Source organism: Phycodurus eques, chromosome 3, assembly GCF_024500275.1.
Source record: "Phycodurus eques isolate BA_2022a chromosome 3, UOR_Pequ_1.1, whole genome shotgun sequence".
Lineage (NCBI taxonomy): Eukaryota > Metazoa > Chordata > Actinopteri > Syngnathiformes > Syngnathidae > Phycodurus > Phycodurus eques.
Window position 1 is genome coordinate 23,485,940 of NC_084527.1, and position 12,369 is coordinate 23,498,308.

The window sequence follows — 12,369 nt, forward strand, 5'->3', positions numbered from 1 at the left end:
GGACCCGAGTTCAAATCCGGCCTCGCCTGTGTGCAGTTTGCATGTTCGCCCCGTGCCTGCGTTGTCTCCGGGTACTCCGGATTCCTCCCACTTAGCAAAAACATGCATGGTAGGTTAATTGAAGATTCTAAATTGCTTGTAGGTGTGAATGTGAGTGGGACTGGTTGTTTTTTTTAATACAGTATGCGCCCTGTGATTGGCTGGGGACCAGTTCAGGGTGTACCCCGCCTCTCGCCCGGAGTCAGCTGGGATAGGCTCCAGCAACCCCATGACCCCAGTGAGGATAAGTGGTATGGAAGATGAATGAATGAATGAATGAAACAAACTGAAATTCCATGAATCAATTATATTACTCTGTTCAATCCCCACATACTATAAAAGAGAATGTAAAGAAATAAACTGGTTTTATAAATATGTCTCACCATGTGGTTGACGCTTGTGAACGGGGTGGTGTCGGTCACCGTCTCGAAGGGTGAGCGTGCCCCGTTGGTGTCGGTGGGCGAGGCCACCTCCCAGGAAAAGTGCACCTGTGTTTGATTGATTCCTGCCTCCTCGCAGCGCTCCTTCATCACTGGGTACTTGGGGTAGTGTGGATCGCAGGGCGTGACGCACACCAGCGGGTAACCTGGCGAGGGCGTCTTCTTGCTTCCCTCCTTGGTCACCTCATGGACTTGGTCATAGTCGGCGAGGGAGACTACCTGAGGACCATGGAGGGCATCAGCAGAGTAAAATGTGTTTAATGGGTTTTTACAGTGTACAGGGAAGTCCAAATTTAGAGCATCCATCTTCAGTGTAGTACCACATTGTGCCACAACATGCCGGGCACCACTAAACTCTACTGGAAGAGATGCACCATAATTAAGAGCAAGAAGTTGATGTTCCCACAGAACAGAATATACCTCTGAATATTAATATATATAAATATACCTCTGAATATTGTTGTGTGCTCTACTTGTATGTGTTGCTGCTCCATGTGTGTTAAGGTAGCAGTTGTTTAAAGCATTATAATTATGGTAACATAAATGCTTATTTCTGTTAGCTCATCTATGGAATTTCATATTATAGGTTAGCATTAAGATGGCCGAAATTTGTCAGACGAAATGACATGGTTTGGTTGAAAATGTTGGTAGTATGCTCTGTTTGTATGTTTTGCTGCTCGACGTGTGTTAAAGTAGCAGTTGTTTGAAGGTTTATAACTACCCTAACTTCTATGGCATTTTCCATTATTGGTTTACATTAAGCTATCTGATTTTCATTAGACGAAATCAATGATTCTCAAAGTGTGGTCCAAGTACCATGAGAGCAGTGATTCCCAACCAGTGTGCCAGGGCACATTCGTGTCCCGTGAGCGCTCTTCAGGTGTGCGGTGGGAAACTATAAGATTTTACATAATTGGTCAAAAACATTTAAAAGAAATAATGTAAGGCATAGTGACAGACAGAACAAATAAATGCTATTCTATTAGATGGCAGGAAGTCATTAATACAGTCATTAATGTATCCACTTTTTGTGACATTATTGTTTGTTTATGTGCCGTGAGATTTCAGTTGTAAAATATGTGCCTTGGCTCCAAAGGTTGGAAATCACTGCATGAGAGGTACAAAGTCTTTCTTTAGTGATATAGGAAACAATCATTGAATTAAATACAATTAAAATTTTGCATTTTAAACATGAAATACAGTCAAACATAGTAGAATGAAGCTTGTAGCGATGCAGCTATGCAACAGTGTATTTAAACTGTCATGATCTGCACTGCAGTACTATTGTTGGAGCCTGGGTGGCGCTTTGCACCCTCTCGCCCGCTCTCTCTCCCCTCCCCTCTGTCTTACCAGCACCTATCCTCCCCAATCAGCCCTCGTTACCACCTGTATTGAAGCCTGCCTCCTTGTCCTCAGTGTTTCCTCCGTGTCCATCGCCAAGTGGATTTCTCCCACCTCGCCGCCAAGCCAGCCGCCAACCCTCGTCACTACCTGCCACGCATTCTCTGCTGCAACAACCCGCCAGCACACCTCAAGGACCATCTACAATTCCCTTTGTTTCAATAAACTGTTCATCACAACCTTTCAGCCTCCACCTGCTCTTGGGTCCAGTCTCCATACGTTCGTGACAAACCTCTTTTAAAATCCATTACAGTACTTTTTTTCCATGTACAATATATTTTTTACTTTTCAAGCACAGCACATTTTTTTTGTCCAATTCAGTTTCATTTCACTAAAGTACAGTAAATGTTTTGTTAAGGACTAAAAGCTCTGCCTTTGTATTTTTTCACTATATTTGAATGTTGGCCATTAGTGTTGGACTAAATGATATAGTTTGGTTGAACGTTCGCTTGATTAAATATACAAAGTTGAATTCTTTTTTGTTTTATGTGTCGGATTTACAGTAAACTTCAACTGGCAGTGACAAACAGCTTGAAGCAACACGCTTTGCCTCTTATTGAGAGAACTTGTCTTCTTCTCATTAAGTGATGTTATATCACCATCTCTTGAGAGCAAGAGTGAGAAGAGGCGCTATGGAATACTTAAAAAAAAAATGCCTTTTAGTAAGTTTCAAAGTGCTTTAAAGTGTGTGGGAGGTTTGAAACTATATTTAAAAATGATATTTTCTTTATACAATATATCGCAGATTTATTGTGTTCCCCTAGCGAAAATATGACATCACACTTATGACATGAAACAAGTTTCCTTACGATGGGCGGGGCCGGAAGGATGAGACTCCCGGCAGCTTCCTGGTCCAAAATGGTGACGGTTGCCGTGGTGATCTCGCCCAGCACCGCCTCCACCGGGTCGTCGGGGCCGAGGACCAACGAGAAGGACTCGTGCCACTCCCTGTCCTCATTGGACACGATCTCCACCTTGAAAAGGATGTGGTCCATGCCTGAAGGGATCCAAGATATTAAGAAGGCGTTTAGAACATTCTAGCATTACTGATGTCTTCATTTTTTGTTTTAAAGACAACCTACCAGGGGTGAATTTGAGGACCCGGCTCTTGGGGTTGTAGTCTACACCGGACTGGGCCGAGCCATCTCGCGTGCTGCAGCGGATCTTGGAGGTTCGGTCCAGATCCCCTCGCCGGATCACTTTGACATTAAGGACTTCCACGCCGTCCGGACCGGGAGGCTCTCGGACCTGATAGGACGCCTGCTCCAGCTCGATGGTGGGAGCTTAAAAAGATGGAAAAAAAAAAAGAAACATGCAAGTTCATTGTTCATATAGTCCCAAACGCCATGGCGCACAGTACATTTGTTTACATTTTTAATTATTTCAAATGAACATTTTAGCAATGAACATTAGTTTTTTTTTTTTTATAAAATATATAACAAAAATAAAAATAAAGACAATTTGATGATGATAATAATAAAACAATATTATTATCATATTTTATAATATATAATTATATATAATAATACTACTAATAATACTCCATCCAACCATCCATCCATTTTCTGTACCGCTTTATCATCACAAGGGTCGCGGGCATGCTGGAGCCTAAACCAGCTATCTTCGGGCGAGAGGCGGGGTACACCCTGAACTGGTCATCAGCCAATCGCAGGGCACATAGAAACAAATAACTATTTGCGCACACATACACACCTAAGGGCAATTTAGAGTCCTCAATCAAGCTACCATGCATGTTTTTGGGATGTGGGAGGAAACCGGAGTACCCGGAGAAAACCCATGCAGGCATGGGGAGAACATGCAAACTCCACACAGGCGGGGCTGGGATTTGAACCTCAGGACTGTGAGGCAGTTGTGCTAACCAGTCCCACTACTACTACTACTACTAATTATTATTATTATAGCATTATTGCACAAATGTTTTAAAAACTATGTTTAAAAATAAAAACAGCATTAGTTATGTGAAAAAAAAATATATATATATATATATATATACACACACACACACACACACAGTGGCTGAAATAAGTTTTTAATCACATTTTCTCACGAAATGTACTTCGGAAGATGGGATTGACCTGAAAATTTCACAAGAGGTTAGGAACAACGCAAGTAATCTATATGTACAAATAAAGCAGAACAAATAAGGTAAGAAATTAAGCTAAAAATGTGAAATGACACAGGGAAAAAGTATTGAACACATGAAGAAAGGGAGGTGTAAAAAGGCTTGGAAAGCCAAGACAACACCTAAAATCTGCCAATAATTAAACAAGAATCCAGCCCTTTGTCAGTGCAAATGAATATCAGCTGGTTCAGTCCTAATTGATGGCCTACGAAAAGGTCTCATTGCCAAGATGTGAACCAAGACACATCTCATGAAGGATAAAAGCAAAGGCCTTTCTGCCAATGCATGCGACTAGTTTCTCCATACAGTAGGCATCTTGAAGCTGTCATTGCAAACAAAGGCTTTTGTACAACGTATTAAATAAATACCAGTTCGCGTGTTTAATAATTTTTCCCTGTGTCATTTCACATGATTATACTCAACTTAATTTCTGAGCTTATTTGTTATACTTTCTTTGTATGTATGAATTAGTTGGGTTGTTCCCAACATGTGTTGAAATCTTTATGTCAATAGCACCTGCGGAAATATATTTAATGAGGAAAAATGGTGACGTGTTAAATACTTATTTCAGCCGCTGTAAGTCGTATTTAAGTTTAATTATTTAAATTAAACTATTAAAAAAAAGAGTCAAATATTTTTAAAGTTAAAGTTATATTGAAGAAGAAATTTGAATGAAAGAATATTTCATAGAATAGAATATTTTTATTTTAAAAACTTGAGTATTTCACCAGTTTTAACAATACACCATTAAATAATTAGGTATTTCATTTCCTAAATCAAACAATTAAGTATTTTTTAATGTATTATTACAATGAAATGTTTTTACTTTTTAAAAGTGTTTAAAAAATCTGTATTTAAAATAAATTATAAACTAAAAAGAGAATAAAATGATGGAAATGTAAATATGAGAATAAAACTAAAGTAAAGTCCAAAAAAGCTAACAAAAATACATCAGTTGTCTAATCCTTGGAAGCTCGCTGATTCGCACTTTTGGGTGACAAAATGGAGTTGTTACTTTGAAGTTTTGTGCTACTTTCGATACCTATTTTCTGGAAAAAGTTGACCTTGGAGGTTCTTCCGCTTACCGTCTTCGTCATTGGTGATGGTGACGGTGACGGTGTCCCTCTCTCCGATCATGGCGCCGCTCCAGTGGTCTCCTGTCGGCGTCCCAAGGTGAACCTGGAACTCTTCTTCGGGCTCGAACACCGAGTCGTCATTCACGTGAACAGTGCAGTTCTTCACCTAGACCGCACACATACACGCACATAAACACACAATACGCATACATGCAGTGGATATAAAAAGTTTACACACCCCAGTTCAATTATCAGGTTTTAGTGATATAAAATAAGAGACCAAGATATTCTATATCCATCCATCCATCCATTATCCAAGCCGCTTATCCTCACAAGGGTCACGGGAGTGCTGGAGCCTATCCCAGCTATCTTCGGGCGAGATGCGGGATACATATTTACAGTACTCCGTCAAAAGACACAAGAGAAGGCTAAAAATAGACTAGCTTTTGGATTCAAATATATTGTACACGATGGCAATGCGGCGGATCGGCGAATTATGACATTAAAGCCAATCAACCGATCAGCATAAAATGCTAATTATCGGCCGATACCAATCAAGCCAATCAACTCGGTGTAAAGTCTACTTAATTGTATTAATTATATATGATTTTGGTTATAATCAAGAAAACCATTGGAAATTGCTCAAGTTTGATATCAGCTCTAATATTAAACTCTTTTAATATTAAACTCTATTTTCTTTGTCATCCTTATGTTTGTCCAAACAAATATACTTCTGGTTGCACCAGACATTAAGAATAAGCAAGAAACAAACAATGGGTCTAATATTTTTTTCCCTGACTATATTAATTATTTAAATTATACGTAATTTACTTTACTCATATCTAATACAACCCCAATTCCAAAGAAGTTGGGACGTTTTGTTAAACATAAATAAAAACAGAATACAATGATTTGCCAATCATGTTCAACCTATATTTAATTGAATACACTACAAAGACAAGATATTTTAATGTTCAAACTGATAAACTTTATTGTTTTTAGCACATAATCATTAACTTCGAATTTTATGGCTGCAACACGTTCCAAAAAAGGTCATGTTTACCACTGTGTTACATCACCTTTTCTTTTAACAACATTCAATAAACGTTTGGGAACTGAGGACACTAATTGTGGAAAAGTGGACGTTTTTGTTCTACTTGGCTAGTAAGTGGTTTTCCTTTTGCATTTGGTGGATTTTTATTCTACTCAAAACTCTCCAATTTCCGGAGTGGTCTCTGACGAAGTGTAACCTGTATGCGGGTTGGAGCGCTCCAAGCCGGGCTTCCGTGCGGCACGCACACACGCGTGCTAAGTCGTCTCATGCTATCAATGCAATCGATCTCCTGGCGGTTACACTGACTCTCGTGTGCATCAAATGCCGAGTTTGCATAACAGCAAAGGAAAATCCACTGCATATAGCGCTGACTTTGCTCATAGAGCCTTGTGAGCTGCGGACTCTTGAGGTTCCGTCCCGGTGTTAACGCGTGCTAACTCGTCCGCAGGAGCTAGTCGGCAGTTTGAAGACATTTCATTGTCCCGGCTCCCATGCAGTCATGCGTACACACAGAACTCTCTCTTTTCTATCTTGTTGGGAGACAGTAAGTCATTGGCTGAGTGTCGGCTTTTTGTGTACTGGCCTCATATGAGCCCTGTCGCACATGTTATTTGTATTTATTTATTTATTTACTTACCGGCAGTTAAAAAACAACAACCTCGTACCGTGCTATTTCTGATGTCAAAATACTGTTACCGGTATTTGGTGCAACACTAGTGAGATAACTATACAACAGAGATAACTACATTATCTCAGTTGTATGTTATGTGGCACTTTCAATGGTGTCAAAACAAAAGCTTTAAAATGATTTCTTTTGGCCGGGATCGGACCTTCTCGCCTCGCAGGAAGGTGACGCGCGATTCGTCCACGTTGGGGCGCTCGCGGAAGTCGTCCATGACGGCGGCCGACATGGTGCGCGTGAAGCAGTGTGCCGACGACGTGAAGGACAGGTCACCCGTGCGCACCACGGGCAGGTGCAGGGTGCCGTCGCTCTCCTTCACCGTGTAGGCACTCTTCTCAAACTGCATGCTGGGAACTGACAGATTCACAAAAGATTATTTCTGCAACGGTGGTTTTCATCACAGCTGGTCATAGCAATCCCCGAATGGAAAAATGTGCTTTGTTGAACCCCCAATATTATTTAAAAATATGATTAAAATAAACATTTTATTATAAAAATACATGTATTATTTCCATTAAATGGTTATTATTAGTTATTATTACTAAACACATTCTAAATAATAAAACTATAAAACAATCATATCCATTTGTTTTTTTACATTTTCATTATTTAAATAAGAAATACAATATATTAAATTCAATATTCTAACAATTCAAGGAAAGTGAAAAATAAAAGCTATAGAAAATAAAAAATAAAACATTTTAAGCATCCACCCATGCATTTTGTGTACCGTTTATCCTCACGAGGGTCGCGGGCTGCTGGAGCCTATCCGAGCTATCTTCGGGCGAGAGGCGGGGTACACCCTCAACTGGTCGCCAGCCAATCGCAGCTATTACTTCCTTATCAACCTTGTTTTTAATTATTATTACTGAAGAGCCATTTTAATTAAATAATGAAACACAAAACAATAACTAGCCAACAATTAAATAAATACATTAGTCATATTTTATTGAAAACATAAATACAACCAGATTTGAACATCAAATACAATCTAAACCTTACCTGTTATATGTCCATTAGGATTACCAAAATTATTTCTATTTGCTGAATGACAGAATAATGAGATAAGGATATTTTATAGGCAATGTTTCATTACTTTCTTCAAGTCAGACGTTTACATAGTACATTGCATTAGCGTTTGATACCGTTGCCTATAAACTATATGACTTGGGTCAAATGTTTTGGATGTCCTTCCACAAGCTTCTCACAAACTGAAGGAACTTGTGTAACGGAGGCATAGTTTGTAGGCCATCTTGCTCGCACATGCCTTTTTAGGTTGAGGCCCAGAAATGGTGTTGAGGAGTAACTAATTACATGTAACAAGATTCTGCAGTTTAATTACAAAATTTATGGAATTGTAATATTTTACATTACTGGGAGAAAATGTGTAATTAAATTACAGCTGCTTTTGGGAATCTCCATGATTATAATTTTAGTAACATTTGAAAAAACCAAAAGGTCCGATTTCACTTTCATATCACTTTCTCCTTCCAAAGCTGAAGCTTATGATTGACTCTCTCTGGTCATGTGCCAGTCTGCCAACATGACATTATCGCAAATACGACCTTTAACCGCCACCTTGTGGTGCAATTTACTAATTTGAGATTGGAAAATTAGAAATTAAATATTAAAATTCAAGTATAAAATCAAAAGTTTTATCCCAAATATTAAAATTAAGCAAAAATAAATTAAACAATAATTTATTTTAAAAAATTATTCAAATTGAATTTAAGTGACAATAGATAAAAATATTCTTAATTTTTAAAAATAAAAGATCTTGTAAAATAAAACAAATCACTTTAGAATACCAAAACAGATCATTAAAATGAAATTAAACTCGAACAAAGACAAAACTTATTTAAAAAATATTAATATTTTGAATTTAAAAAATTATTATTATTAAGAAGAAAAAAGCAGTGTTGACATACTGTCCTGGAAGGTGTCAGTGATGACGACGTTGGCTTCGTACGGCTCCTGGAGTACGGCTCCTTGTGGGGAACTCAGGAAGACCACGAAGGACTCTGGGCCCTCGATGGACGGATTCTGGACGTCGTCCATGATAGTTAGACTGCACGTCTGGTAAGAGAAAAATGTAAAAATGATATGTGAAACGAGAGGTTTGGCCAATTTCTGAGATGAAAAGGAGCACGTCCAATTCTGACCTCCTCAGTTCTCCCAGGCTTGAACTCCACCTTCTTGGAGCTGGGGATGTAGTCCACGCCTGGGCTAGCCGAGGGGGGGTCGGCGGGTCGGGTGGCGCACCAAACCGACGTCACGGAGGACAGGTCGCTGCCGTGGCGCAGCACTGGAATTTCAATGGTGCCTGGACGCAAGAAAAACACGATAATTGTACAACGGTTGTCTAGTAAGATACATTTTAACGTTCTTCTTTTTAACGTTCTGTAAATTGACTGTCTGTTGTACTAGAGCGGCTCCAACTACCGGAGACAAATTCCTTGTGTGTTTTGGACATACTTGGCAAATAAAGATGATTCTGATTCTGATTCTGATTCATTTTGATTTGATTTTGATTAGAGTTTTTATTTTTTGTCATTTATTTTAATTCAGAATATTAAGGGTCAATATTTTATTTTGGTCAAATTAGTTAATTTAGTACGAGTATGAAAATTCATATAATCAATACAATATTTTATAATGAAATTCAAATTAACTCAAGTCCATCACACCATATTGTAGACCCAATAAATGCCATCTGAGTCGCTGATGTTAGTTTTAGTAATTATTAGCATAAGTTACTTTCAAAATAGTTATCTTAATTATTGAATTTAATTAAAACATAGCTTAGTTGATTTTTATTTGATTAAATAGCTTACATATTTTTAAGATAATTTTATTCAAAATAACTAGCTTACATTTTATTGAATGTAATGCAAAGGGATTCCTTTAATTCTCATTTTAATACAATTTAAACTAATTGCATTATCCATCCATCCAACCATTCACACTGTCACTGAGTCGGAACTGAACCCACACTGCCCGTAGCATAGTCAGGCGAGTGTGATTTATTATTATTTTCCTAATTTGTCTTTAAAACGATTCACTGTTTAAAATGTTATATAATATAAAATAAATATCTGAATACTTCAATTCGATCACGTTTTATAATAATGTACCATCAAACAAAAAGGACAAAACAAATATAAATTGCACAGAATAACAATAAAATGAATAAGCACGTGGAAAAAAAAGAGAATTTTTTTTCTGATATTACAAACTAAAATAAAGAAGGGTACCGGCGTCTTCGGCGAAGATGAAGGTGTCGTTGCCGAGAGTGACGGTGGAGGCGTCGTTGGGCCCGTCGATGACCACCTCGGCCACGGCGACGCGTCCGATGCGGGCGTTGTCCGACGGCTCAGACAGCACCAACTCCAGCTCCTCGGACAACTCGTACTCACTGTCGTCGATCAGGGTCACGTCGCATGTGCTCATGCTGACGCCGGGCCCGAGCACCACGCGGCTCTCGGGCCCGTCGCCGCGACTCTTGTAGTCGGAGCCCGACTCCAGAGCATGAAGGCTGCTGCCCTGGGCCGACTTGGACACAGTGTGGCACAGGGCTGACACCATGCTGGACGTGTCGCCTGGGCACAAGGGGACACACAACATTAACAGCAACAATAATAATAATATTTAAAAATAATCAAAACAGTATTTACTGATTTAAATGTTACTTTTTACAATTATAATCCAATGTATTTTTGAAAAATGTGTTGAATAATTCTCTTTTTTATTTTAATGCATTCAAATTAAGTAATGTAGGTAACATTACTAAAGAGCAAGCAAACCTTAGTATTAATAACAATACTGATCTAAATTTAACACATACAGTGACGTTCACTATTGTTGCTGCCTTTTTTGTTCACATTCATATTTGAATGTAAATACTGAACATTACAATTACTGTAGGAATACTACATTATATGTTTTGTATTCATGGAGCCACGTGTAGTTGTAACATACAGTACATTGCTGCTAACTATTGCTGCTTTTTTTTTTGCTTCACATTCATATCTGTTTATATGGTTTGCATAATATAGCACAATGGATATATGTATATTTCTCAATACATGTATCATTACATAAAATGCTGCTGACTAGAATTGCTTCGTAGGGTAAAGTACCTTTTCTCTCGACGGGTACGCGTATGACGCCGGCGCTTTCGTTAACATGAAAGGTCTTGCGGTCAAACTCCAGCGTGGGCTCGTCCTCAGTGTCGTTGACGTTCACGACGGGCACGTGTGTTTGTGCCCAGCAGGGCATACACGGGCATGCTTAGCTCCACGTGGAAGCTCTCGACCCCCTCGAACACCAAGTCGTCATTCAGTGCCACCGTGCAAACCTTCACGTCCTCACGTTCGTCAAACTGCACCTGAAAGTGCAAATAAAAGAGTACAAGTGAAGATAAAGTCAAATAAAATAAGTCAATACAAGTATAATTAAAACAGACAAAAATAAAAAATAAAATAGAGCAATAGAATATGAATTAACTACTGTATGTCAAATATGAAATGGGCTAGTAAAAGAAAAATTAAAAAAAGGAAAATCTCGTGCAGGTACAAATAAACTTTTATAAAATAAATCAGTAAACGTTGACATAAAATAAAATTAGAGTAGCCATCAGAAGTAAACTAAAACAACAACAACAAAAGCAGAAGTCAAATAAAATGAAATAGAAATAAAAAAGCCAGTAAAAGTACATCCATCCATCCATTTTCTTTACCGCCTATCCTTACTCGGTCGCGGGCTGCTCGAGCCTATCCCAGCTATCTTCGGGCGGGAGGCGGGGTACACCCTGCCAATCGCAGGACACATAGAAACAAACAACCATTCGCACTCACCTTCACACCTACGGGCAACTTAGAGTCTTCAATCAACCTACCAGATGTGGGAGGAAACCGGAGTGCCCGGAGAAAACCCATGCAGGCACGGGGAGAACATACAAACGCCACACAGGTGGGGCCGGGATTTGAACCCAGGTCCCCAGAACTGTGAGGCAGATGTGCTAACCAGTCACCTACCGTGCCGGCCAGTAAAAGTACAAATGAACAAAAAAATGAAATAAGAAAAATAAAATAAGTAAAATAAGAAAATGTATTTCACATTTAGGAGAAGAAGAAGTAGATGTGTTAGTAGACATAAACAAATACAATAAAACAATTAAATCAAGTAACATTAAAATAAGTCAGTAGAACTAAAAATAAAATATGCCAGTGGAAGTATAAATTATTTTACAAAACAAGTTATCAGAAGTAAGAATAAATTAAAATAAATACAAAATTAACCAGTGAAAGTAAAAAATACAATTTAAACAACCTAAGCATGAAGAAATAAAAATATAATACAAATTAAAACAGCTATTAAAGTGGAACTTAAATAAACACAAAATAATACATGACAAAATAATATAGTATAAACATATTTACTATAGTATAATATACAACCAGTAGACATAGAAAGAGAATGAAATAAAAACAGGCCAGTAAAAGTATACAAAAATGTTAGATAAAATAAGTCAG

General features: G+C 38.3%; 1 protein-coding gene across 1 annotated transcript in view; it reads right to left on the reverse strand.

The window, feature by feature from the left end:
• fras1 (Fraser extracellular matrix complex subunit 1) overlaps positions 1-12,369 on the reverse strand; it is a 229,904-nt gene that overhangs the window by 16,938 nt on the left and 200,597 nt on the right. The window contains 10 exon segments of the mRNA XM_061672741.1: positions 423-698; positions 2,690-2,877; positions 2,963-3,163; positions 5,109-5,265; positions 6,984-7,189; positions 8,764-8,911; positions 8,998-9,158; positions 10,090-10,434; positions 10,975-11,083; positions 11,085-11,222. Of these exon segments, the coding sequence (XP_061528725.1) occupies positions 423-698; positions 2,690-2,877; positions 2,963-3,163; positions 5,109-5,265; positions 6,984-7,189; positions 8,764-8,911; positions 8,998-9,158; positions 10,090-10,434; positions 10,975-11,083; positions 11,085-11,222 (1,929 nt within the window).